This window comes from Meles meles, chromosome 16, assembly GCF_922984935.1.
Source record: "Meles meles chromosome 16, mMelMel3.1 paternal haplotype, whole genome shotgun sequence".
Lineage (NCBI taxonomy): Eukaryota > Metazoa > Chordata > Mammalia > Carnivora > Mustelidae > Meles > Meles meles.
Genome location: NC_060081.1, coordinates 67,235,500 through 67,261,977, shown reverse-complemented (window position 1 = coordinate 67,261,977; position 26,478 = coordinate 67,235,500). Strand labels below are relative to the sequence as shown.

The window sequence follows — 26,478 nt, the reverse complement described above, 5'->3', positions numbered from 1 at the left end:
TCTTCCATTTGTTTCTCTGGTGTATTTACCTTCCCACAGTCCGCTTCCCTAACACCTTAAACTCCTTGTCTTATCACTTCTCTACAAATTTAAAATTTATCATCCTTTTTCAGAAAGGTATAAAAGCCTCCAGGCCTACTCAGCCCCATCTCTGAAGCTAGAGGGTTGAGGAAAAATTTCCCCCTTAGAGGGAAAAAAACAACCTAATTTTGACAATCAACATGCAAAGATAGGAGGGGCTGTCTTGGTTGGCAGCGGGCTTCACACCCTAGAGGAAATGCCGTTCCTGCATGAAGTGGGAAGTTGGATGGGATCCACTTTTCCCACTTTTGTCACCTAGAGAAGGAACACTCAACAACTTAGGGTCAGAAGCACCGAGAGATGGACAGGGTCCCACTGACAGAATGGTGCAGACCAGAAAATGAGACTTTTTTTTTTTTTTAAGATTTCATTTATTTATTTGACACACAGAGATCACAAGTAGGCAGAGAGGCAGGCAGAGAGGGGGAAGGGAAACAGGCTCCCTACCAAGCAGAGGAGGAGGGCGCAGATGTGGGGCTTGATCCCAGGACCCTGGGATCACGATCTGAGCCAAAAGCAGAGACTTTAACCCACTGAGCCACCCAGGCGCCCCCAGAAAATGAAACTTCTGCTGCCAGCTAGACCTAATATTCCCCACTGAACGTAAACAGTGCTCACAGAATATAAACAAGTATCATGCAAGGCCAGTCTGTTGGAACAAGGCAAGGACAAGGCCACTGTGGAACCACAAATAATGACAACATCCTCCTCTTCTAACATGAGAGTGTCCTGCTTCCTTCTCAATCTTAACTCTGGACCCACTTCAATCCTCCCAGCACCTGGGTCAAACAGTAAGATCCCTACCCATTGAATTGCTCCTGCTTTTTGACTGTATCCAATTCAAAACTGTTCCCTGCTTGCTTAAACCCTCCTTACAGATAACCTGCACAAACCCAAATCCTACAATAAGCTCTTCCCAATTCCCTTTTAGGAAGATACCTCATGTTTCCTCTAATGTGAATTCTCCCTTGCCCTTGCCGAACAAGCTAAATAAATCTGATTCTTTTTTGCGTACAGGTTATGTTCCTGATGGGATTTGATCGTGGACTCTATCACAGTCTTAGGTTTCTTTAGCCCAGTCCAGCAGTATCCAAACAGGAAGATGTAAGGATTTTAAGGGTTAATGTTATGCCCGAGATTTTGCGTCTGAGAGACCACCAAGGAGACAAGCACCAATGCAACCACACGAGGGTTTATTTGACAAGCTTAAGCTTGGGCCCAAGTATACCCCGCACAGTGGAGTAGGGACTTGGACCCCGAACCAGATTACAGTCGGAGTTTTTAAAGGCAGAGTAGGAGTGGACTAGGCAGTGGGTGAGGACAAAGGGGATTAGGGATGATGTAAGTCTCCAAGGATTTTTGCAAGCAAGGTCTCCAGGACCTTGAGGGGCGAGCTATTGTTGGGAGAAAGGTTATTTATTACCAGTAGTAAAAATCTTCTTATGAGACCCTTTGGATGTATATCAGTGGGCCATATGCTTGGGAATGATTGCTTACACTATATTGGAGGTTTAGAGATAAAGTTTCCTAAAGTAGACTGACGGGATCCTGGTTGGACCTGTCGGGGTAGGGGGTCGGTCAGGCTAGGATTGTCCTTAGCAAAACCTCAAGGTGAGGGCAGTTGAGTCCCCAGGGGAGAGCCACTCCGTCTGTTTCAAGGGCTTGTCAGTAGGTATGGAATTTTAACGATTTTCTTCTGCCTCTGTTTCCCACATCAGCTAAACTTGAGGTGGGATGGTCTTAATTTTCTCCGCCTCCACAGTTACCTGGAAGGGTTACTTTCTGTGACTGCAAAGCAACCTGACTTGAGCAGGTATTTGGTGGTAGGGGTTGGGTGAGGGGGTGGTGAGGCGAAGGGCTCAGGGGGGAATTAGGAAAGCTTGAGTAATTCTCCTTCCTCTGCCATCAGCCTTCTCTGTGGCCTGGGGTGAACCATTGCACTTTGAGCCTTTTCCATTTCTGTAAAAAAAAAAAAACCAGATTCAAATATATTACTAAGGCTTCTTCCAACCTAAATATTCCAGGATTCCAAACTCTACAGGTTCTTATACTCCCAAGTAAATGTTCCCTTCTTAGTCATCTGTATCATACTCTTATCATTGTTGCCATAGCTGAATACCACCTGCACTTTGATGTATGTATCTCAAAACTTTTTCTTTAAGTAGAGGCTCATTTTTTACTTAAATTTACAAAGTTAAATTTCTATCACTTCTTAAATGAAAGACCAGCATTGCTAAAGCTACCTCCGCCCCTCCAGCCACCCCAGTAATCTAAATAAACTTCAGCACACACCCTAAGCCTGAATGACTGATTAACTAACCCTTTTTTGTGTATCTATACATCGTGCATTCTTTCCTAAAAAGAACAGAGCACATCTGCACCTCACTCACAAAACAGAAAGCAGACCCTCTTGCATAAACTCCGGGAACTCAGGAACCAGACCCCCCTTGCACAACCTCCCAGCACTGCGATAACGTTTGTAACCCGGCACCATCGAGTCTGCATGTAATCAAGAAATGTTGGGGCCACTGCACTCCCTTTACTGATTAACTGCCCTAAACCCTTTTATAAGTGCCTGGGCCAGGCAGAAACCTGGGAATTGGCCTTTGGACAAGACTGTGCCTTCTCTCCAGGTGGCCAGACTCCTGAATAAAGCGCTTACTCCTTTCCAAGCAAAACTCTCTCCAGTATGGGCCTTTGGAGCGATGGGCAGCCAACCAGGGGTTCAGTAACACTGCTTGGGAGAAATCAAAGAATTTCTGCAAGTTCACACACAAACCCTAAAACAAAAAATGCTATTTAACTGTGGATGGGCTTACCTTTTGGAGAGATTTGGAAAATGAAGCCTTCGCTCTGTCAAAAATGGAGATAAGCAAATGTTAGAAATATGTTAAGTCCTAGTCTCAAACTCTCTTTGGTTTGATACAGAGCTTCCTAACTCTGCCCTTGAGTGCTGACTAATGTGTTTATGTACCCCGAGGCCCTTTCGTGTACCCTGAGTGGCATTTATACCCCTCATTTTCAGAAACAACGCCCATCCTTCCCCGATTAGCTTGGACTCATCTTTTGGTTCTCAGGCTAAATATAAACTCCCAGAACACCCCTCCGGGGGGCGCCTGGATGGCTCAGTCCTTAAGCGTCTGCCTTCCCCACAGGTCATGATCCCAGAGTCCTGGGATGGAGCCCCGCATCCGGCTCCCTGCTCCTCGGGGGACCTGCTTCTCCCTCTCCCACTCGCCCTGCTTGTGTTCCCTCTTTCACGTCTCTATCAAATAAATGATATAAAATCTTAAAAAAAAAAAACAAAACCCACCCCTCCGGGATTGCCCCCCGCTCCCCAGCGACATTACTTTCGCCTCACACAGGAAGCATTAAATAAACTTATATTGAAAGGGTGGTCCCTCATACTACTTCCTAGTACTCATCACAACGTGTCGTGGTGCATGTGTGTTCAGTGTCAGACTCTTTTTTCAAGTAGGCCGTAAATTCCTGAGCCCTTCTGTACGTCAGATGTCGACACATAACGAGCTGCCAAGGGAATACGGGTGAGGTGAAGGAATAAAGCCTTCACAGCTCCTGCAGCTCTGGGCACTTTCGCCCCATCTCCCACCTCCGCGCGGGTCGGTTAGCCCCGCCTCCTCCGTCCGCGACAGGCGGGGCTAGCCCCGCCTCCTCCCACCCCTCCTGGCTGGCTTAGCCCCGCCTCCCACTAAGCGTCTGCTCGATTTAGCCCCACCTTCTCCCTCGGCTTGGTGCTGAATTAGACCCGCCTTCTACCTTTGCCAATGACAGAGGCTTTCCTGGAGGCAGCAGCGGCCTAGGGCGGTGGGCGGGGCCACGCAATGACGCCACCCGCGCGTTTCCGGCCTGAGAAAAACGTCGCGTTTCTGAGGAGACACCTCGACTGGCAGTTACCACCGCGCCAGAAGCCTCCCGACCGGCCGCCTGCATCACCAGCGTCACCATGGGGGCTGTGCTGGGCGTCTTCTCCCTCGCCAGCTGGGTGGGTTCGGGGTCTGGTGTCTCCATGGGACGTGTCGTTTGGGGGAGGGCGATAGGGAGACCCCAAGCCCAGACGCGATCGGGCCTTGACCGGGAGCTTGGGGGGACGGGCCCTGGGCTGCAGAGAGTATCCCAGGCGCAGACCAAAATCCGCGATGCCCTCCGGCCCCCCATCGGGATCCGGCGGCTCGCCTTCCGGGTTTGGGGGGGAACGTCGGAGACCAGGCCGTCATTGTTTACAATTTCGATTGCCCCGCCCCCGCGAGGCTTCCGGCCTCTGGGTTCCTCTGGAGCTGGAACCCGGACCGCGGAATGAGAGTTCCGGGGCGCGGGCGCTCTGCTTCGTTTCGAAGTACCCTCATAAGGCGGCGTCGTTTAATTTGGGGCGGCTTAAGTGATATTTTTATCCCGAAGCATGGATTTGCCTTTGCTACAGACTATGTGGGAGATTTGGGATTTTAACCCAGGCTTGTGTGCAGTTGTGGTGCAAAGGAAAGAAGGCCTTGTGGATTATTATTCAAAATTGGAAGCCATGGCGTGAACATTTTGGGACTTGTCCAAGGCATTTATCTCCGGCTTCCCGTAACATGAGGCTAATAACCCCAGCATTCCTCCTCTTGAGAGCTGCTGTAAGGATAAAGTGAATAAATGGGTGGAATCGCTTTGTAGATTGTAAACGCCTTATTTTAAAAAAGGAAATTTTAGGATCTGTGGAAGAGAATATGATGAGTTCCCTCATGTAGTTGCTCCTGAGGAGCACGTTTCTTTAAAATCACTTCTTGTCTCATAACTTTCCAACGATTTAATTGACCAAGGACTCAATCTCAGCCCATTCCACTACCGTTTCTTAGGGACCTTTAAAGTACAAAGTGTATTTTCCATTCTTTAAGGTTGTTGATCCTAAGTCAAAAGGGTATTTGGTCATTTACAGGTTCCTTGAGAGCAGTGGCTTTCCAATTTTTTGACCTTGACCCAAAGTAAGAAATATATTTTACATAGCTGATTTAATATGCCCATTTACACACATGTTTCATGAAATAATTTTTACGTTTATCATCTGCTGTACAATTTTTCTGTCACATTAGAAGAAATCCAGGTAAGTTGAATTTTACAGTCCAGCAGTAGGTCAAACTATTTGCAAAGTAAAGAAGGTAACTAAGGAGTGAATTTGTAATTTGAAACAAAGTGGTCTTTCTTATTGTGATAACCTGAAACACATTTTGCCTCTGATGTAATGCTAATATTTATATTCATGCCATCAAAACATCTCTATCTATAAATTACTTTCCTATATTTTTAATCCCCTTTATTCAGCAGGAATAGCAAGGAATGCAGTGTACCAGAGAATGGAATGAGTGAGGGGAAGAAAAATAGGAAATGAAGTCAGAAAGGTAGCAGGGAGCCAAATCATGTAGCCACCCATTGTATGGCCTTTTGTATTTGTATTGACCTTTACTCTTTTTTTTAAAAAAGAGGTTTTATTTATTTATTTGGCAGATCACAAGTAGGCAGAGAGGCAGGCGGTGAGAAGGAGGGGGGAAGCAGGCACCCTGTTGAGCAGAGAGCCCAATGCGGGGCTCAATCCCAGGACCCCGGGCGCATGACCCAAGCCTAAGACAAAGGCCTTAACCCACTGAGCCACCCAGGCGCCCCTTGGCCTTTACTCTTAACAGATAATGGGGATCCATTATAGAAAAGAAGAGTGATGTGATCTGACCTGTGTTTTAACAAGGTGGTTGTTGGCGAACAGACTATAGAAAAGAAAGGGTAAAGCAGTGTAGAGGAGAAAAAGCTTTGTTCGAATCCTCTATTGGATTCGAACCCTCTATTGGGTTAGTGGCCTATGAATTAAAGTGATGAAAGATTAGCGAGAGAAAAAAGAGCTCTGTACATGTGCTACACACAGACTGGCAGGATGTTATTCATCAAAAAGGGCTTCTAGTTAGGAAGAACAAAGAGGAGCTAAGTAAGTTGGTGATAATACTTGTTTATGTAGTTGCAGAGGTCTTTTTTTTCTTTATGGCTGTAAATCTCCCTTGGGGAGAGAATTTATGGCACCCTCATATCCCAGAAGTTTCAGCTTTTAGTCACATGAGGAAACCTCCAGGAAGACTTTTTTCCTGTATCTGTTGAATCTCAGATGTCTTCACCTTAGAACAATCTTTATACCACCTCTGGGTTCTGCTCGTGTGGCTACAGGAGTGAGACAGGAGCCATTGCATTTAATCCAGCTTGAAAGATGATAGTAGTGGCTTGGACCAACACGATAGCTAAGGGTGCTAAGAAAATGGTCACATTCTGGAGATACTTGTTTTTTATTATTTATTTATTTTATTTGTTCTTAACTTATTTTATTTGTTCTTAAAAATTATGTAGGCTCAATACCGGACTTGGGGCTTGAACTCACGCCCCTGAGATCAAGAGTTGTATGTGCGTGCTACCGACTGAGCTAGCTATGTTCCCCAGATTCTGGATATATTTTGAGGATAAAGCTGATGTGCTACCAGTTTGGATGAGAGTTTTGGAAAAAGAGAAAACATCAAGGGTGACAAGGTTTTTGACCTGAGTAACAGGAAGAATAATAGAGTTGTTACTGAGATAGAGAAGTGACCTAACATACAGTAGGATAGCTCTGGTCCACAGATTAAGTAGCTACTGTAAAGGTTCAAGAAATAAATTAGTAGGTGGTCCCTCCAAAAGGCACTTATATTTTCATGATACTTAACAAACAAATAAATGGGCATATTCATTTGTTAGGGCTAGATTAAAAAAAAAAAAAGCCACAAACTGAGTGGCTCAAGCTACAGAAGTTGTCAGTGTTGTCTCTGTTTCTGGAGGCTGGAAGTCCAAGATTAAGATGCCAGCAGGGTGACACCCTCATCCTGAGGGTGATGAGGCAGAATCTATACCATGCTTCTTCCCCAGTTCCTGGTGGTTTTCTAGCAGTCTTTTGATATTCCTTGGCTTGCAGATCTCTGCCTTTGCCCTCACTTGGTGTTCTCCCTGTGCTGCATGTCTGTACCCCAGTTTCTCCTTTTTATGACACCAGTCATATTTAATTAGGTCCCTACGCTTCTCCGGTATAACATCATTTTAGCTAATTACATCTGCAATGACTCTATTTCCAAGTAAGGTCACACTCTAGGGTACTTGGGATCAGGGTTTAAACATATGAATTTGTCGGGGGGGGGGCGGTTGACACAAGTTCGACCCATAACAAACAGTAGGCAGTTATTGTGAGATTATTATTTTTTTAATTATTTATTTAACAAACAGAGATCACAGGCAGAGAGAGAGGGAGAAGCAGGTTCCCCGCTGAGCAGAAAGCCGGATGTGGGACTCCATCCCCAGGACCCTGAGATCACAACCCGAGCCGAAGGCAGAGGCCTCAACCCACCGAGCCACCCAGGCACCCTGATTGTGAGATTATTTAATAGGCCAGAAAATAGAGTTAGAAGTGTGAGAATGCAGACAAAATAATGTAAAGCAATTAGTGTCTTTTTTTTTTTTAAGATTTTTTTTTTTTTTTTTTTGACAGATAGAGATCACAAGTAGGGAGAGAGGCAGGCAGAGAGAGAGAGAGGAGGAAGCAGGCTCCCTGCCAAGCAGAGAGCCCGATGTGGGGCTCGATCCCAGGACCCTGGGATCATGACCTGAGCGAAAGGCAGAGGCTTTAACCCACTGAGCCACCCAGGCGCCCCGATTAGTGTCATTTTTTAGAAAGATTTTATTTATTTATCTGACAGAGAGATCACAAGTAGGCAGAGAGGCAAGCAGAGAGAGAGGGGAAGCAGGCTCCCCACCGAGCAGACAGCCCCATGCAGGGCTCCATCCCAGGACCCTGAGATCATGACCTGAGCTGAAGGCAGAGGCTTAACCCACTGAGCCACCCAGGCGCCCCAGTGTCCTTGTTCTTGGCTGTAAGACCTATTTCTGTCTGCAGCCAGCTATAGACCTCTATTATGGTCTTTTGGTCCAGATTGTAGTTAAGAATTGAAGACTGAAACTGGATGATCAATTTCCAATGGCTCTTGCAGTTACAGATGTTAATGGCTACCATGATATATTGAGCCCCTGCTATGCCAGGCATCATGCCAGGTGTTGTCTGTTCCTGACATTAGCTCATTCTTTGTATAGTAACTGTTAGGTAGGTGGTGTTATGCCCATTTTTACAGGTGAGCACACTGAGCTTTGAAGCTAAGATGACCTTAGCATCTTGTTCCAAATCACATAGAACCATGATAAAGTCCCTCAAGGTATCATCTATAAAAAGTAAAGACTGGGACCATACTGTGAGACCAGCATCCCCCATTATTTATATCTGCTGCTGCTGCTGATTCTGACTTAACCTGCCTTTGTAATGTGACTTAATGTCATCTGTAAAAGCAATTTGAGCACCTTCCTAATTAAACCTCCATAAAACGACTCAAGATTATGCCATCATCTGAAATGCTCACCAGATATCCAGGTTATTTTTTTTTTTTCAATTGAGTAAAATTAACCATTTCTACGTGTATAATTCAGTGACATTTAGGACATTCACAGTGTTACGCTGTTGTTGATGTCTTCACATCTGTGTAGTTCCAGAACATTTTCATCACCCCAGAGAGAAGCCTGATTCCCATTAAGCAGTCACTCTCCATCCCATGTCCCTCCTCCTCCAACCGTTGGAAGCTACTAATGCTTTCTGCCTCTGAATTTACTTATTCTGGGTATTTCATATAAGTGAAATACAACATGTGACCTTTGGGTCTGGTTTCTTTCACTTAGCATGTTTTCTAGGTTGACCCATGTTGTACCATGTATTAGTACTTCATTCATTTTCATGACCGAGTAATATTCTGTTGTATGGCTATATCACATTTTGTGTATCCATTTGTCAGTTGGTGGGCATTTGGGTTATTTCTGCCTTCTGGCAACTATAAATAGTACTGCGTTGAACATTGATGTACGAGCTTTTGTTCGAATACCTATTTCAGTTCTTTTGGGTGTATGTTTAGGAGAGGAGTTGCTGGGTCCAATGGTGGATTCTGTGTTGAAATTTTTTGAGGAATCTCCAGATTACTCTTAAATTGAGCTAAATGGCTCTTGTTATCATTATATATAAGGGTTTCCATGTAGTGTTACTTCATGCTATAATACCAGATTTGGTAACTAGGATTCCTTAAATAGCAAGTGGAGGTAGATTTTTATGTTGTTTTTAAATAAAATATGCTCTCTGTATAAGTAACATTTATCGGGCTCCTCGTATGTTTTAGGCACTGTTCAGTATAGCAGTGTCTGAGGGAGGAGGATTCTGTTATTCAGTCTATTTTGCAGATGGAGAAATTAGCTTAGCTTATGTAACTTGCTGAGTTAGAGTGACAGAAATAATATTGACTCCAAAACCCATCCTTTTTTTTTTTAAGGAGGGTCCATACCCATTGTGGGGCTTGAACTCATGACTGTGAGATCAAGACCTAAGCCAGGATCAAGAGTCAGACACTCGATTGACAGCTACCCAAGTGCCCCCAGCACCCACGCTTTTAGCCACTTCCTCCCAGCCATAACTCTCTCAGTTAAAGCCATCAAAGCCTGGTTTGCCTCATCTTCTACTCTGTGACCCTTGTGACACGAAGGAGTCCCCTGAAAGAGGTCTCAAATGGCTGTGGTGTGCTTTTTACAGGTTCCTTGCCTTTGCAGCGGTGCATCGTGTCTGCTCTGTAGCTGCTGTCCCAATAGTAAGAATTCCACAGTGACTCGCCTCATCTATGCTTTCATTCTCTTCCTGGGCGCTGCTGTATCCTGTATCATGCTGACAGAAGGGATAGAATCACAGCTGAAGAAGGTAAGTAGAAGTAACAGTAGCCTTAATGTGCTGGTTATTTGTATTATTTTTCTATTTTGCACAATTTTAGTTGTGATTAAAATTTTTATTTCTTTACCATTGTAAATCTCAATCAGTTCATTGTAATTGTTGGGTTTTGACATTACTTTTGGGTATGGTCAAGATAGAGAATATGAAAGTTTTAGTCCTTTTCCAAAAATCAGGGTACTCAGAATGAACATATTCAGGTTCTACTCTAACAACTGAGAGAAGGATATTCAAAGAAGGGCAGGAAAATATTATCTTCCCATGTATGTTTCAGATTTAAACATTTGACCTAGACTAGCCCTACACCTGTGGAAGGAATCAGTTGTAGCATGAAAATTCATGGCAGAACGGGAAATAACCACATCAGCAAGAAAAGCAAAGACGAGAACACCTCATTTTTATTTGCAAAATGCAAATTGTTGATACTTTTTGGTGACAAGATTGTAAGCGAATTAGAAGGTAAAGAGAAAAGTCCTTAGGACAGTCTCGCACTTGTTCAGGTAGTCAGTTGTGTAAATTCAGGCTTTCTTAAGGTGGGATATAATCTTTATTTAAATGTGGATATTCCCATAACACTGAAATTGCTTTTTCCAGATACCTGGATTCTGTGAAGGGGGATTTAAAATCAATGTGGCTGATAGAAAAGTGGATAAAGATTGTGATGTTCTGGTCGGTTATAAAGCTGTGTATCGGATCAACTTTGCCTTGGCCATCTTTTTCTTTGTCTTCTCTCTACTCATGTTAAAAGTAAAAACAAGTAAAGATCCCAGAGCAGCCGTACACAATGGGTATGTACATTGATTTTATTATTTACTTGTTAGATTATGGTGTAGAGCCTCCCCTTGAGCAGTTAATGTTGCCATTCTGATGGAAGCGGTAGAGTATTTGAATCAGTGCCCCACGTGTATTTCTGACCCATTGTACATGGGAAGTTGTTCGAGTGTCATTTTTAGTTGGAGTTCTGTAGCACCAAGGGGCAGAAGGGGAAAAGGAGCGTCTTGTCCTTTTTTTTAATACCTTTGTTTCAAGTTCCTAGATCTTTATCAGACACCTGTGAAACAGTTCAAGGATTGTGCTAGGCACCGCATACACACAAACATGTATGCTTTTTATTGTTAAAAGATAAAAATGTACCTGATCTATTAAATAGTGTACAGAAAGATAAACTAGATATATCTGGGCCATGGATTTACAGATGTTTCGTTTCCCATTCCTGACTGTCCCCAGTTTCCCTTTGACACATAATTCTTATTTGAAGACTAAAGGGAGTTTTGTACACTTTATACGAATTATAATCCTCTTTTTATAGATGCTGTAACTAAATTTCAGAAAGGTCAAATAAAATGCCTGAGATCTCTGAGCCAGTGAGAGTTGGAGTTGGGATTGAAACTCAGGTGTGTCTAGCTCCAAAACCTGATTCTTTCCACTCTGCCATACAAGGCAGTCTTTAAAGATCATGGATTGAAAGAGGCACCTGGGTGGTCAGTGGGTTAAAGCCTCTGCCTTCCGCCCAGGTCATGATCCCAGGTTCCTGGGATCGAGCCCTGCATTGGGGTGGGGGGGGCGCCTCTGCTCAGTGGGAAGCCTGCTTTCCCCCCTCTCTCTGCCTGCCTTTCTGTCTGCTTGTGACCTGTCAAATAAATTAAAAAAAAAAAAAAAAAGGACATTGGGAAAGGTATGTGCTATGATGAGTGCTGTGAAGTGTGTAAACTTGGTGATTCACAGACATGTACCCCTTGGGCTAGTAATACTATGTTAAAAAAAAAAAAAAAAAAAAAAAAAAGATCATGGACTGAAAGCCGGGTTTGGTCCTAGCTTCGCCAGTGATGAACTGTGTGATTGTGGGCACAAGGCACTGTCCTATGTTGTGAAAGAAGGGTTAGGTGATAACTTTTCCCTAGATCCAATAATTAATTGCTGTATATGTATATGCTGTTTGTTTAGAATACTCCAGACTTGTAGAAAAATTCCTATCATTAATTGCTAAATGTAGAGAAATTCCTAAGTTATATGTTTTTCTCACGTCTATGAATTATTTGTTCTTTGGGCTAATATTTGTCCTTAAATTGTATGAAAGATTGAGTGGGGCAGTTTCATGTCAAATGAAGAAATAAGCCCAGACAGTCATGTTGGGAATGCTACTGAGTCCTTATTTTTGCATTTCAGAAATTCACTTTTCTCAGTATAAGGGCAAAAATTAACATTTCATAAGTGTACTTTTATATTTTAATAGGTTTTGGTTCTTCAAAATTGCTGCCATTGTTGGTATCATGGTTGGCTCTTTCTACATCCCTGGGGGCCATTTCACCACAGGTATGGCTCACTACTAAGAGGGCTAATTATATATACACAGTCTACAAATGATGGAGTTGAAGCTACATTTTCTTTACTGGTTTTGCAGAACTGGCAATTAAATGAGGCGGTGTTCAATTATATGACTTTGTACTAATATTAAGGGAGTGATTACTTGATTAAACCCAGGAGGCATTCAGCCCATTTTTTTTTAGCTGTTTGGAACCATATATTGCCAATATTTTAATAGTTTACCTCCTCACTTGGCAGTACTAAGTTAATCTGAGAGCTTGTCAACATGGGGACCTGTAACTCATATGTGTTCTACTGTCCCTGTCTTAATATACTTTTTTTTACCATAACATCAAGTGACACCTGTGGATTTCCACTGTGATTTTTTATTCCCTTGTGGAGAGAAAGGCTTATTGTACCATTTGGAATGTCAGCTCCCAGGCTACCCTGGGCACAAGGTAAACAAGCTTTAAAAGGTCTGAAGCCCAGTCAGACTTCTCAGAGAATGCCTTTGAGTTTGGAATAATGTTGCTATACTACTGCTATACTACCAAATATGTCTTTACCACCTCTCTCTTAATTGAATGGAAATTGTTTTAAAATTGGGTAATAACATCTGAAATGTTATTCCTATGGTAAGAATAATGTTGTTCTTTTGGATTCTAGCTTGGTTCATTGTGGGCATGGTTGGGGCCTTTTTGTTCATCCTCATCCAGCTAGTGCTGCTGGTCGACTTCGCTCACTCTTGTAATGAGTCATGGGTAAATCGAATGGAAGAAGGAAATCCAAGGTGCTGGTATGCCGGTAGGTATCTGAACTCACCTGTAAAAGCCATACTACATTATGCTATCTTAAGCAGGATGTGCAGTAAACATCTCCATTGATTTATGTGTGTAAACTTCCAAATTAGAGCTGACTTTCTAAAAACTACAGTCTCCCAGTTGAGTTAATTCTGAATTATATGCATTACCGGAAGGGGGAAGCATAGATTGTAGAAATCATTGGCTTCTCTCGATTCATTTATTTTGAGATTTGTAACATAACTAAATGAGTTCAGATAAGAGAAAAATGTTGTGTTAGTGATGTAGTTCTGGTTTTGATTTCCTTGTTTCCACGGACAGGGATCTCAGGTGGATTATACATACAGGACATCTGCCCACATCCCTCAAGCAGATAGAAGTGAATAGTCCTTACTGCTTTCTTCAGAGTATGGCCCACACTCCTTGTGAAAGCTTTCTGGTGGAAAAGGGGCACTTAACATTTCTAGGGTGGAAATACAGGATTTATAGGTGGTAATAATGGGGAGGGAATTTGGAATCCTCTACTTACTAGGGGTGATGACCCAGCCATACCTCATCTAAAAAAACAGGAGTTGTTGAAATTCCGAGCCCCTGCACCCCACGCATTTTAAACGTGATAGCTCCTCTTGTGCCAAGAACTTGAACGGCCAAAAATCACAGAAGAAAACAAATTCCCTGTTACTCAACTCTCTGGTAATTCATACTTACTGTTAACATACTAGTCTGTATCTTTCCAGTCTTTTTTCTTGCACATGTATCTTCTATGTATAGAAAAAAAGTCATTGAAAAAGATGTATACTTGTGTCTTTTTTTTTTCTTTTAAGATATTTATTTATTTATGTATTTGACAGAGATCACAAGTAGGCAGGGGGGTGGGGGGGAAGCAGGCTCCCTGCCAAGCAGAGAGCCCAATGCAGGGCTCAATCCCAGGACCCCGAGATTATGACCTGAGCCGAAGGCAGGGGGCTTAACCCACTGAGCCACCCAGGCGCCCCTGAATACTTTATCTTATTAATTTTTTATATGGGTTATACATTTGGATAGGTTATAGTTTGACTTTTTTTAAAACCTAGAAGGAGCCTGTGAATATGTGGCTACAGTTCAGCAGTAAATACCTAATAATATGTCTCTGAGCCCATTTCTGCTTTTCCCCTTAGAATAAATTCCTAGAAGTAAAAGAGTGGAAGGGTATGGATATTTTAAAGGCTTTCAGTACACATTATCAAACTGTCCAGTTTTCTTTTTTTGTTATTTATCTAGCTTGCTTTTTAAAAAATAACAAAAGCAAATCCAAAAAACCCCGAAAATGAATACTGTGTTCACCATAAACACAGAGGACAGAACTTTTTTTTTTTAATAGATTTTATTTATTTGACAGAGAGAGACAGTCAGTGAGAGCAGAACACAAGCAGGGGGAGTGGGAGAGGGAGAGGCAGGCTTCCTGGGAGCTGTGAGCTCGATATGGGAATGTGGGGCTCGATCCCAGGACTCCGGTCATGACCTGAGCCAAAGGCAGATGCTTAACGACTGAGCCACCCAGGCACCCCCAGAGGACAGAACTTAATAAAAAATAAAACATGCAGATTTCCACCCACTTGCAACCCACCTTCCTCTCCAGATGTAACCATGATTACTGGATCTTTATGATTTGTGCACTTAACACATGTTTTTGTTACTTAAATATAAATAGGTTCATATAATATATTGTTCCATTACTTGCTGTTCTCATCAACTATATGATGAGTATTTTCTAACATATCCGTGAGCATAGATGCATCTTACTCCCTTAATGGTATACAGTTCCGTGGTGTTCCGTGGTGTGGTATACCGTAAGTTAATAACCATTGCCTTATTTTGTTGGTCACTTCAGTTATGTATAATGACTATTTATTTTAGCATGAGATTTAAGAAATTGTTTTATTGTGACAAGTTGGAAATCCTGAAACACCTCCCTGTTTCTGACTCATAAAAATTTATTTTTTTTAATGTTTCCTTTTTTATAATTCACTTGAATCACTCAACTTTAGAAGAATTTAATAATGAGTTGCAGATTTGTCCTTCTTTGGAAGTAACTAAAAAGTAGAGAAATCTTGCATATTCATATGGAAAAACATTAAGAACTGTACTAGTACTTGGACATACAATATCATTTTATACCAACATCATGTACATCATTTAATTTTAAATATGCAACCTGGAGGTTGTAAGTAGAAACTGGTTTTTTTATAAGTGTGCCTTGAATTAAGTACAGGTTAATTGAGCTCATCATTGCTACAGTTGGTCTGCGTATACTGGTACTCTTCCGTGTTTTCTAATCTTCAGAGTTACATAACTAATTGTTGACTATCCATGTGAACAGAAAGGAATGTTATTTTTGAAAATAGCAAATACGCCACTCTCCCACAGTGAGGTGGTCTCATCGGGACAGGAAGTGGGCTTATGTAGCCCGTGGCTGCAGAAGACAAATGACGTAAAAGATGCCTGTCTGTTGTTTTCTGCTGACACCATCCCTGGCATTTAGCTTGCTGGAACTGGGCCAGTTTGAGGGCCTACAAGTTTTGCAAGTTCCTAACAAAAGCTTATAATGCACATTATTTAGCTGAATTTACTCTAGCTTGTTTTTCAACCCATGGAATCAAGGTAGATAATCCAGAAAGTGAATCCACTTGCTTGAATTGAACTCCAGGCCACCTCTAGTGCTGTCTGAAATGTCATCCTTGGGTCGTCTGTAATTTCCCTGTAAAATGTTGACCACCATAACAGTAAAATAATGTCTCTATTTTTATATGGAGTAGAAGAAAATTGGTCTTCATCTGAAAAGTTTGTTACAGTTGTGAGCATTCCTGTGGGTTTCCGTCCTTCCAGCTTTGCTGTCTGTCACCAGCATCTGCTACATTCTGTCCATCGTCTTTGCCGGCTTACTCTACACTTACTACACCAGACCGGACGGCTGCGCGGAGAACAAGTTCTTCATCAGTATTAATTTGATCCTTTGCTTTGTGGTTTCTATTATTTCCATCCATCCAAAAATTCAGGTATGGTTTTCTGCTTTACCCTCCTGTGGAAAAAAAATTTTTTTTTAGTATTTGTTCATTTGAGAGAGAACATGAGAGAGAGAGAATACAGCAGAGGAGAGGTGCAGAGGCAGATGGAGAAACAGACTCAGGGAGCCCGATGTAGGACTTGATCCCAGCACCCTGGGATCATGACCTGAGCTAAAGGCAGACACTTAACCAACTGAGCCACCCGGGCATCCTCCTGTGAAAAATTTTTAATTATTGCCAGACTTAAGCTAATGTAATCTTTCTTTTTTTTTATTTTTAAAGATTATTTATTTGTCAGACAGAGATCACAAGTAGGCAGAGAGGCAGGCAGAGAGAGGAAGGGGAAGCAGGCTCTCTGCTGAGCAGAGAGCCCGATGTAGGGCTCGATCCCAGGACTCTGGGATCATGACCTGAGCTGAAGGCAGAGGCTTTAACCCACTGAGCCACCCAGGTGCCCCTGATGTAGTCTTTTATGTGAGTTTATGTTTATTTACTTAAACATTTTCCCATATTATAAGTTCTTCATAATTCTAATTTAATAACTGTAAAATGTTACAGTATACAGTATACATTATACTGTATACAATATACAGTATACATTGAGCACCTGTATCATGATTAAGTGAATAATTTCCCTGTCATTTAAAAAAAAAAAACCCTAGGTAACCTGGGAATTTTATAGCTCTTAAAAAATAGTTTATGTTGGGAGAATGATTCTTACGAATCATGAGCTAAGCTGTTTTAGGGGGATTAAATTAGAAAATCACTGCTTTAAAAAAAAATCATTGCTTTTAATATTTAAAAACAAAACTCATGCATGTGAGTTTCATCATTTAAACACCATACTTTAAAAAATTCATGGGTTGTTTTTTTTTTAAGATCTTATTTATTTGAGGGGCACCTGGGTGGCTCAGTGGGTTAAAGCCTCTGCCTTCGGCTCAGATCATGATCCCAGGGTCCTGGGATCAAGCCCCGCATCGGGCTCTCTGCTCAGCATGGAGCCTGCTTCCCCCTCTCTCTCTGCCTGCCTCTTCTGCCTACTTGTGACCTCTGTCAAATAAATAAAATCTTTAAAAAAAAAAAAAAAAGATTTATTTGAGAGAGAGTGCTAGTGGGCATGAGCTGGGGGAGGGGCAGAGAGAAAGGGAGAAGCAGACTCCCCGCTGAGCAGGGATCCTGATGTGGGGCTTGATCCCAGGACCCTGGGATCATGACCTCAGCCAAAGGCAGATGCTTAACAACTGAGCCACCCAGGTGCCCCAATTCATGAAGTTTTAGATGAGAAATATGAAAAGAATATATAGAACACCTCTCCTTTCAAAAATGAGAAAACTGAAGCTTCAGAGAGATGACGGTCGCTCAGCTGGTTAGTGCTGCTGTGGAACTTCGCTTCTACAACTAGTACGACTAGTAATAAATCAGTCTCTGCAGGATACACAGGAATTCCAGGGCTGTCAAATGCCTCAAGAACCAATAGTACACAGTCTTCTTTCTTGGTTCTTTTTCAGGTTAACTCAGATTGAAAGATTACCCTCTTTGAACTGTCAAGTAGAATCAGAAGGTCCTCAGTTGTTAATATCTCGGGGTAGGGCGGGGGGTGTTGGGGAGAGGCCAGGGACGTCTCCTGGGTTCTAGAAAGTCAGCCTTGCAGTTCCCATGGCACTGTTTTCTTTTTGATTCCACAGGAACACCAGCCTCGGTCTGGTCTCCTGCAGTCCTCTGTCATCACCCTCTACACCATGTACCTCACCTGGTCAGCCATGACCAATGAACCCGGTAAGGGAATGTCAGTAGTACGTGCACTTGATGGAGAGAAAGTAGGAAATCACTCTGCCGGTGCAAACACTAGTAGTGGTAGAACAAACAGCAAGTAGGAGAACACACAAAAGGCCTCGCTTAAACGTACGGTGCTCACCGTGTGATGCAGATACTCGCATTTCAAGTTTTATTCTCCATGTCTGTCCGTAGCTCTTCATAGCTGACAGCCTAAAGGACTGCAGTCTTTATACAGCCTAGGCTTTTCCCTGGACTAAGTCACACTAGTTAAGAATTGGACAAGGCAACATTGTTTTGGCCCTTTGTGGCATTGTTGTAATTGAATTTCACTTTGGTGTTACAGGCTCTAGAGGAAATGGCTGAAAGAAGTTTCCTTTTATAATTACTGCATTGTGTCTCACTCAGTAGGGTGTTCTGCGGACTTGTTTTAAAGGAAAATGCTTGTTCCAGACCCTCCAATGATGACTCACTTACTGTTATTGTACTCCCTATTTAGCTGTAAAAACAAAACTAGGGGAAAATTCCCTGTGGCTAAAGCCTTTGTACAACTACAGACGCCAAAAGATTTGCCAGTTAAACTTCAAGATCAGTAAAATCAGGATTGACGTTCATGAATTTCGCAAGTACTTCGTTGTCATGTCTTTTCTTTTTTCCTTAAACTATGTCACTGATTGCCACACATACGTGTAACTAGTTGCTAAGTTTCCAGGTTCTTCTAAGTATGGCATCCCCATGTTTTACATCATGACTGAATGATGTGTGAACCCTTCCCTCACATCCTTTCTCGGAACAAGAGGAGTTCTAACTAAGGCCAATCAAAAACATTCCACTTTCAGATCGCTCCTGCAACCCTGGCCTGTGGAGCATCGTCACGCACATGACTGCGCCAACCTTGGCTCCTGGGAATTCGACTGCTGTGGTCCCTACCCCTGCTCCACCCGCAAAGAGTGGGCATTTTGTAGATGCAGAGACGTTCATAGGGCTGACAGGCTTTGTTCTCTGCCTTTTGTATTCTAGGTAAGTTAAAAAGTACTTGGGACAAGATTCTCATGAAGGTTAACTGTAAAGCAAAGAAGCTATTTTGCTTTCAGAAAGCAGTGTGAGGGATTGAGAAAAAGAACTCCTTTTTATTATTTATTTATTTATTTATCATTTATTTACTTGACAGATCACAAGTAGGCAGAGAGGCAGGCAGGGCGGGGGGGTAGGGGCAAACAGGCTCCCTGCTGAGCAGAGAGCCCGATGCGGGGCTCGATCCCAGGACCCTGGGATCATGACCTGAGCTGAAGGCAGAGGCTTGAATCCACTGAGCCACCCAGGCGCCCTAGTCTTTCACTATTAAATGTGATGTCACCTGTGGGTTTTTCATAGATGCCCTTTATCAGTTTGAAGAGGTTCTTATCTGTTCCTAGGTCGAGTGTTTTTATCACGGAAAGGTATTAGATTTTGGTCAGGTGATTTTCTGTGTCTGTTGAGATGATTATGTGGTTCTTTAGTTGTATGTACTTTCTTTATTCAGTCATTTTAACTTGCAGTGAGCATCTGCTATGTGCTAGAAATGCATAGATGAGTACTGTCATTGTTGAGTTCTAGGACTAGCAAGAAAGACAGAAATGGTAAGTATGGCAGAGAGGAGCAGAAGAGGCTGTGGGACTTTAACCCAGTGTAGTGATGACTCGATGCCAGGGAAGGCTTTCTAGAAGACGTGGCACATAGAGAATTGAAGAATGAGGCTCGCTGGGAGAAAGCTGGTGGTGGGTGGTCCATTCCAAGCATGGAAGAGACTTGTGAAGTCATGGAAGCAGACATGGAGAGCAGGATGAAACTCCTAAGCAGTTAGCAATTAAATGGTAACCAGTGAGAATGCTTTGTCTGGTGCTGACAGGCAGCAGTTGAGAACTTTAAGCAGAAGCAGAGCCCTTCAGAAGGCCTTCAGTCCCCAGATAGGGGCAGTTCAGAAATAACCTGCATGTATATAGGCCAATGGCAGCGATTCACCTCATGGCCCCTTTCTGATCTGTCTTCTCTCGGATCACTTTCCAGCATCCGTACTTCCAACAATAGCCAAGTAAGTAAGCTGACTTTGTCAGGAAGTGACAGCGTGATCCTCCGTGATACGGCTGCCAGTGGCGGCAGCGATGAAGAAGACGGACAGCCTCGGCGGGTTGTGGACAACGAGAAGGAAGGAGTGCAGTACAGCTACTTCTTATTCCACTTCATGCTCTGCCTGGCTTCCTTGTACATCATGATGACCCTGACCAGCTGGTACAGGTAGGAGGCATGGACAAACCAGATGGAAGACCACTTGACACCCCGCCCCCTGTGGGCTGCCTGTAAAATCTCCCTCCTTCGCTTGACCTCAGGATCCCCTTCATTTACCCATATAGTGAAGTAGTTGTGCTCAGTGCGGACTCTTTTCTGAAATACTTTTTACTTTCTCTCCTTTTGGATTTAAAATCCAGTTGGAATTCATTTAAAATCCAGTTGGAATACAATTGGAATTCATGTTGTTTATTTATTTACCAGAGGAGAGGGAGAACAAGGAGGGGGAGCAGGCAGAAGGAGAAGTCGGAACCCTGCTGAGCAAGGAGCCCAGTGCGGGACTTGATTCCAAGACCCTGGGATCATGACCTGAGCTGAAGGCAGATGCTTAGCTGACTGAGCCACCCAGGGGTCCCTAGTTGGAATTTTTTTTTTTTTAAGATTTTTATTTATTTATTTGACAGAGATCACAAGTAGGCAGAGAGGCAGGCAGAGAGAGAAGGAGGAAGCAGGCTCCCTGCTGAGCAGAGATCCTGATGCGGGACTCGATCCCAGGACCCTGAGATCATGACCTGAGCCGAAGGCAGAGGCTTTAACCCACTGAGCCACCCAGGTGCCCCCTGGTTGGAATTCTTAAGAGTACGAATCATACAGAATTCTTCTAGACTTGAGTTACTTAAGAGAGAAAATCATAACATAAAGCAGTCTGACCCATTTTTGTTCACTAATTTTCCCTTGTGTCTAGAGATGGCCATATGGAGTATTCCTTCTGGTCACAGTAATAATGCGATAAGGAAAGTTTCAGGGACGCCATTTCAATCTAGACTTTTGCCAATACCTAGAACAGCTAGGTGTTCCTGAAGAGTTTTGCTCAGCAAAGAGTTCTTCGTGCTGATAAGATAAAAGCTTTTTGAGAGGCAGAATCCCCTGCACATGAAAACTAACAATAGCAGCTCTCATAAGTTCCTTCTAGAACCTTACTAGAGTGTAGTGTTAGCCACCTTTCTTTGCTTTCACTGGGGGTTGCTACTAGATGCTGCCAACAGGCTCTTAACCTGACCGTCTTCTGCTTTCTTAGCCCAGACGCAGAGTTCCAGAGCATGACCAGCAAGTGGCCAGCTGTGTGGGTCAAGATCAGCTCCAGCTGGGTCTGCCTCCTCCTCTATGTCTGGACCCTTGTGGCTCCACTCGTGCTCACCAATCGTGACTTCAGCTGAACCTCTGAGAATTCATAAAGGTCTGCTTTGCTGAAAGCCCTTACCTGTGTTACTTTTGCTTCAACTAAAATATTAAGTGAACACTTTGCAAATTTGACTGTATCCAAGTTTATATCAGAGAGCAAAACTAAGTAATGCTTGATGCAGGATCTGAACTTTTCATTTATATGTATATTATGTTTATTTGTAAGGATATAGCGCAAAGGGAACATTTTGCGTTTTAAAGTGAACTACAGCTGTGCTGTGAAGAGACTTCTTTATTAAGATCTGTAGGATCCTACAGCTTTGATTTAAAATGTAAGAGAAATGTTGGATATTTGAGGCCAATCGTTAATATATTTCTATTGCAGTCTCCTTAAAGAGCAAAAAACAAAACAAAAACAAAAAAACCCCCACCATTTCTATGACAGGTTTCCTCTGTGAAAGTCTTCACGTGTGATGCAAGCAAGCAAGTGTGTTCAGTCCTTCATCCCCCATGAGGTGTAGCATCGCAGTATGGGGTGGGGGGGCAGGTTGCGTGCCGCTGGCTCCTTCCCCAGAGGAGCAGGGTGGCTGATGGGGCTACTGCTTCTACAGCTTGAGTTCGTCCGTCCGCTGTTTGACACTACAGCAGCAATGCCGCGCGGTCCCAGCTTGGCCAGAAGTGTCCGTCTCCATAAGCGCTTTTTTTGTAGGTTTGGCGAAAATGAAAAGTCACTTGGGAAAACAGTGCCACTTTGGTCTATGTCATTCTCTTGTTACGAGTATGTAAAAGTAAAATGCATGTGAATTTATTATATTTGCACTATAAAGGTATTTGATTAAAACAGAAACTTGAGCTTTTAAGCCCCTTTCTTTTACAGCTTTTATGAGTTTGCAGCCCTTCTATGATTTTTAGACATTCATGGGCAGTCAGGTTTATCAGGGATCGAGCAGAATGTGCCTGTCTCTTTTAAAACTTGAGATCTGGCTAGTAAGTAAAGTCTTGAACTCATCCAAAATTTGTACTCATAATACCTTGCCTGGGGAAGACACTTGGGTATATGAAACACAAGGCAGGTGCTGTCAGGAAACTTCGTCAAGAGAGTGTAGCCCAGGGGCGCCTGGGTGGCTCAGTGGATTAAGCCGCTGCCTTCCGCTCAGGTCATGATCTCAGGGTCCTGGGATCGAGCCCCGCATCGGGCTCTCTGCTCCGCGGGGAGCCTGCTTCCTCCTCTCTCTCTGCCCGCCTCTCTGCCTACTTGTGATCTCTCTCTCTGTCAAATAAATAAATAAAAATCTTTAAAAAAAAAAAAAAAAAAGAGAGTGTAGCCCATAAGGAGGTCGACTAGAACAGGTCGTTCTCTGAGCACACATTTACTGAGTGTCTGCTCTGCAGCTGGCGCTGTCAGGTTCGGGGCTCCAGCGTTGAACACAAGATACCAGCTCTGCCATCTTGGACTTAGAGTTTAGAGGAGGGTGAAGATGAGCAGACAGGTGTATGGCCTGGTGTAGTGAGTGCTGTGATTAAGAATTGCAGAGAACTTAAAGGAGAGTTGCCTGGGGTTGGGCTGGGGGTGGTGGTTGTCCTGGTAGGCTTCCTGGAAAAAGTGGAATTGGAGGCCAGGAATTGTTAGTTTTGCGAGAGAAGTGGGTAGAGGGCTGGCGTTGCTACAGGGTAGACAGAACTTCACGTTAAAGGAAGGGGATGCAGACTTGTTCAGGAAAGCTGGAGTAGGGAGAAGAGGGCAGGACTGGGTCATGAAGGGCTTTGCAAAACACAGCGAAGAGTTTGAACCTTAGTTGAGAGCAGCAGGGAGCATACTGACGGTGACGTGAACAAACGGTCTTCAGTCACTGCCGCAGACACGGAGAGAGGGCGTTGAGAGAGGAGACCAGGGCAGGCCATACACTGCTTCAGACAGAGAAGTGGAAGTGAGGATGGGGAGAGACTGACAGCTGAGAGCTACTTAGTAATTAAAATTTAAAAACTGGCAATTGATGAGCTGTAGGGGAGAGGCAGATTCCTGAGTGATGCTGGTTTAATCACCTGAGTTGATGGGGCTTCCATTTATATGGTGAGAGACAGAAAGAGAAACCCATTGTGCCAGAAGGATGGAGTTGGTCCCTTAAGAATGGCTGAGAACATGGTCTTGGAAGTCAGACCGAGTTTGTAGCCAGCATTGCCTTTTCTGTCTGTTACAATGGTCGGCTAATATTTATTGAGTACATACTATGCCTTACGATCTTGGGCAAATGATCGTGTGAGCATCTGTCTGAGCCTCAGTGTTTGCCTTGTTTGAATAAAAGTTAGTACCTAGTACATGTTGTTGTTTAAAGAGTAAAGTTACTTTGCAAAGCGCTTAACCCATTTTATTTTTTTTTTTTTAAGATTTTATTTATTTATTTGACAGACAGAGATCACAAGTAGGCAGAGAGGCAGGCAGAGAGAGAAGGAGGAAGCAGGCTCCCTGCTGAGCAGAGAGCCCGATGCCAGGCTCGATCCCAGGACCCTGGGATCATGACCTGAGCCGAAGGCAGAGGCTTTAACCCACTGAGCCACCCAGTCGCCCCCGCTTAACCCATTTTAAACACTCTGGTGGTAGCTGCTAACCTCACTATGGGTTAAAATGACACTAGACAGTATTCAAAGGTCAGAGATGTTCAGCCACAGTCGGATGGAGGCTAGATTTGAGGTGTTCATACAGAATTAAACAGATGGGACACAGCGGGGACAGTCTCAGTTGGGATGGAGGTGGGTGGGGTAGGGAAGCAGGGCTTGATACGAATCATTGGAACCACCTGTTTTAAACCAGTGCTTTATGTCAGGGTACAGAGATAAAGTTGCAGGGGAGGTGGGGGGTGGTGTAAATAGAGGCTTAGCCCCTTACTTCGCCAGCGTAAAGCAGATACCCCACTTTCCTTAATGGCAGGGTAGCCAGATTAAGACCTTTAAAGGTCCTAAACTTCAGAAACAATGAGGATTTTCCATCCCCTACCTTATGTAATGCAAAATAAAGCAATACTAAACTGTAAAATAAGTGTAACAAAGTCCAATAAAGTATTTTCTCATGATAACTTTTGATACTAATTTGAAATAACAAAATTTCTTTGAAAACTAGGGGACAGTATCCCTGTTTGCTAGACGGTATTCTAAGTTAAGTTGGTCTGTTGCTAGGAAACCCAGGATTATTCAAGACTCAAGGGAACCATACTCAGGAGTGCTGAATTACTCATGAGTATACACAGGTAACATCAGCAGGTCGACCAGGAGAGTATCTTGACTCAGCAGCCCTCGTGGTGTCCTCTCATTCCAGATAAGTCATCTGGTGTTTCATCACCAGGAATGGGCATGTCTGTCCCAGGATTGCAGATTGACGGCCTGGCTTTGAGGTTAGTGATACGGTCTAGGAATTCATCAGAGGCAACAGCAGTGACTGCTACCTTCACCTGGTTGGAGCTAGCTGGGAGAAGGCTTGTAGGCCCATGTGGCCCCTGCCAGATGTTTACTCTCCAGACTGGTCTTGTAAAGTACTTGGTTGGGAAATAAAAGCTTCTCTTATCCATCAAGGATCCTGCCAAAGAATGGCCATAGACCTGTTTATCGCTGCTATTGATGTTCTGGACCACGCTGTACACCAGCACGTGTTTTTGTCCATTACAAGTCCTTTTCCTTTTTATGCATCCAAGTGAGGATGTTGGTACAGGAGTCATGGTTCAAGCTCTACGGATTGATGATGGGCGCCAGGCTAATCAATGAGAGCTGCTGTTCCTTTCTTTTATCCTTTCTTGTTGTTCTGTCCGTCCGGTTACCTAGGAGCCCAAATCAGGCAGCCTTCCCAGTGGCGTCCTAATCACTGCTGAGTGACCCGAGCTGCACACAACCTCCTCAGGTGAAGAATAGTGACATGAGACAGTGCATGTGCCCAGCTGTGCATAGACGCTGTCCATGCCCCCGAAGGTGGGGCGGCTTCTCCCCCTTTGACAGATCAGACTGAAGCTTAAAGTCAGGAACTTGCCCGTAGTTACTCAGTAAGAGGCAAAACAGAGAAATAAACCAGGCCTTGAGAGTTCCTTTTTCAGTTAGACTCCTTGTCTCTTGGCATAAGGTTATAGGCACCAAGATAACTGGAGACTGCTTAGGCACGAGCTGTCGGACTACCATCAGCGACGAGGGAGGATAAGCAATCCCCCTGAAGGCAGTAACGACTAGGTCCCTTTATGTAATGGCTGGCACCTTATTAGGTAAGAGGTGGAATATTTGGTTAAAACGGTGTGTTTCCAGAAAAACGGCAACCCTAAAGGATTTTTTTTCCTCACCAGCTTCAAATGCGGTGGTAGGATGCATTTGCTGCCATCAGGTACAGGCATGCTGGCCCAGGGCCGTGTGAGGAGAGGGCATTGGGGAAAACAGAGGTGTTTCAGAAAACAAACCAGAGAGCATGGACTCATAACATGGGAAATACCTCCCACGGCTTGTAAACAAAAGCATTTGCTGATCCTTGTGACTCTGCTGCACTGGTCGAAGCCAGTAGTCCGTTTTCCCAGATGTGGAAATGGACTGAGTTTAGGGCCGCAGCTTCCTCAGGAAGGCTGAGCTGAAGAGCCGGCGTGTCGCAGTGTAAGGACTTACCTGCCACATCATCAGAAGTCAGCGGTAAGTGTGTGGACGTCCTGCATGAGACCTTCCCAGCTGACCCACCAACACACCAGACCCACCATGGCGCCTAGCTTGTGCCTCCTGTGGGGAGACCACACGCTCCTGTATAGAAACCAGCAGGGAGCACGTAGAGAACAGCGAAGCATGCATGGGACCAGTGGATCAAGCCAGACCTAGTCATCCCTCAAGGAGTCTGGTTTCCTTGTAAGTGCTTCCAGAATAAAATGTTCCGCTACAGCCTGGGTCTCAGAGGTTAAGAACCTCTGCTTTATATTTTATAAGAAGCCAGGAAACGATCTCATTTTTAGACTGTTCCCCTATAAAAAAAAAATTCTTCCCTTCTTTCTCTCTGTGTTCTGTCAGAGGGTGAATGACAGTACAAGGCAAACAGCCAGGCTCTAACCATCAGGAGAAGTCGGGCTACAGTCTGACTACCTGGCTTTGGAGCCCAGCTCCACACACCACTTTGGACGAGCTGCTGAACTTCTCCGGATCTCATTTCCCCCACAGGGGGCAGTAA

General features: G+C 43.8%; 1 protein-coding gene and 1 long non-coding RNA gene across 3 annotated transcripts; one reads left to right on the top strand and one right to left on the bottom strand.

Moving 5' to 3' along the window:
* Window positions 1-1,495: 1,495 nt before the first annotated feature.
* On the bottom strand, window positions 1,496-3,996 carry LOC123926705. The gene is made up of 3 exons (XR_006815299.1): window positions 3,859-3,996; window positions 2,901-2,934; window positions 1,496-2,040 (listed from the first exon to the last, which is right to left on the bottom strand). It is a non-coding gene; the product is annotated as an uncharacterized LOC123926705 (long non-coding RNA).
* Window positions 3,912-26,198, top strand: SERINC3 (serine incorporator 3). 2 transcript variants are annotated; one of them, XM_045980704.1, is made up of 11 exons: window positions 3,912-4,084; window positions 9,749-9,910; window positions 10,532-10,725; window positions 12,171-12,250; window positions 12,908-13,045; window positions 15,907-16,076; window positions 17,771-17,861; window positions 18,698-18,878; window positions 19,905-20,132; window positions 21,202-21,360; window positions 24,616-26,198. In XM_045980704.1, the coding sequence occupies exons 1-10, from the start codon at window positions 4,046-4,048 to the stop codon at window positions 21,338-21,340; spliced, it is 1,422 nt and encodes a 473-aa protein (XP_045836660.1). In that variant the 5' UTR covers window positions 3,912-4,045; the 3' UTR covers window positions 21,341-21,360; window positions 24,616-26,198. The 2 variants fall into 2 exon arrangements, with proteins under 2 accessions (XP_045836660.1, XP_045836658.1); XM_045980702.1 differs by lacking the exon at window positions 24,616-26,198 and having other exon boundaries at window positions 21,202-22,152.
* Window positions 26,199-26,478: the final 280 nt, after the last annotated feature.

What these genes read in the sequence shown, in the direction of transcription:
- SERINC3 (XM_045980704.1), top strand. Translation starts at nt 4,046, where the DNA reads ATGGGGGCTGTGCTGGGCGTCTTCTCCCTCGCCAGCTGG. An exon ending in TCCAAGGTGCTGGTATGCCG is followed by an intron (nt 13,046 to 15,906) that starts GTAGGTATCTGA and finishes CCGTCCTTCCAG; the next exon opens with CTTTGCTGTCTGTCACCAGC. An exon ending in CCATCCATCCAAAAATTCAG is followed by an intron (nt 16,077 to 17,770) that starts GTATGGTTTTCT and finishes TTGATTCCACAG; the next exon opens with GAACACCAGCCTCGGTCTGG.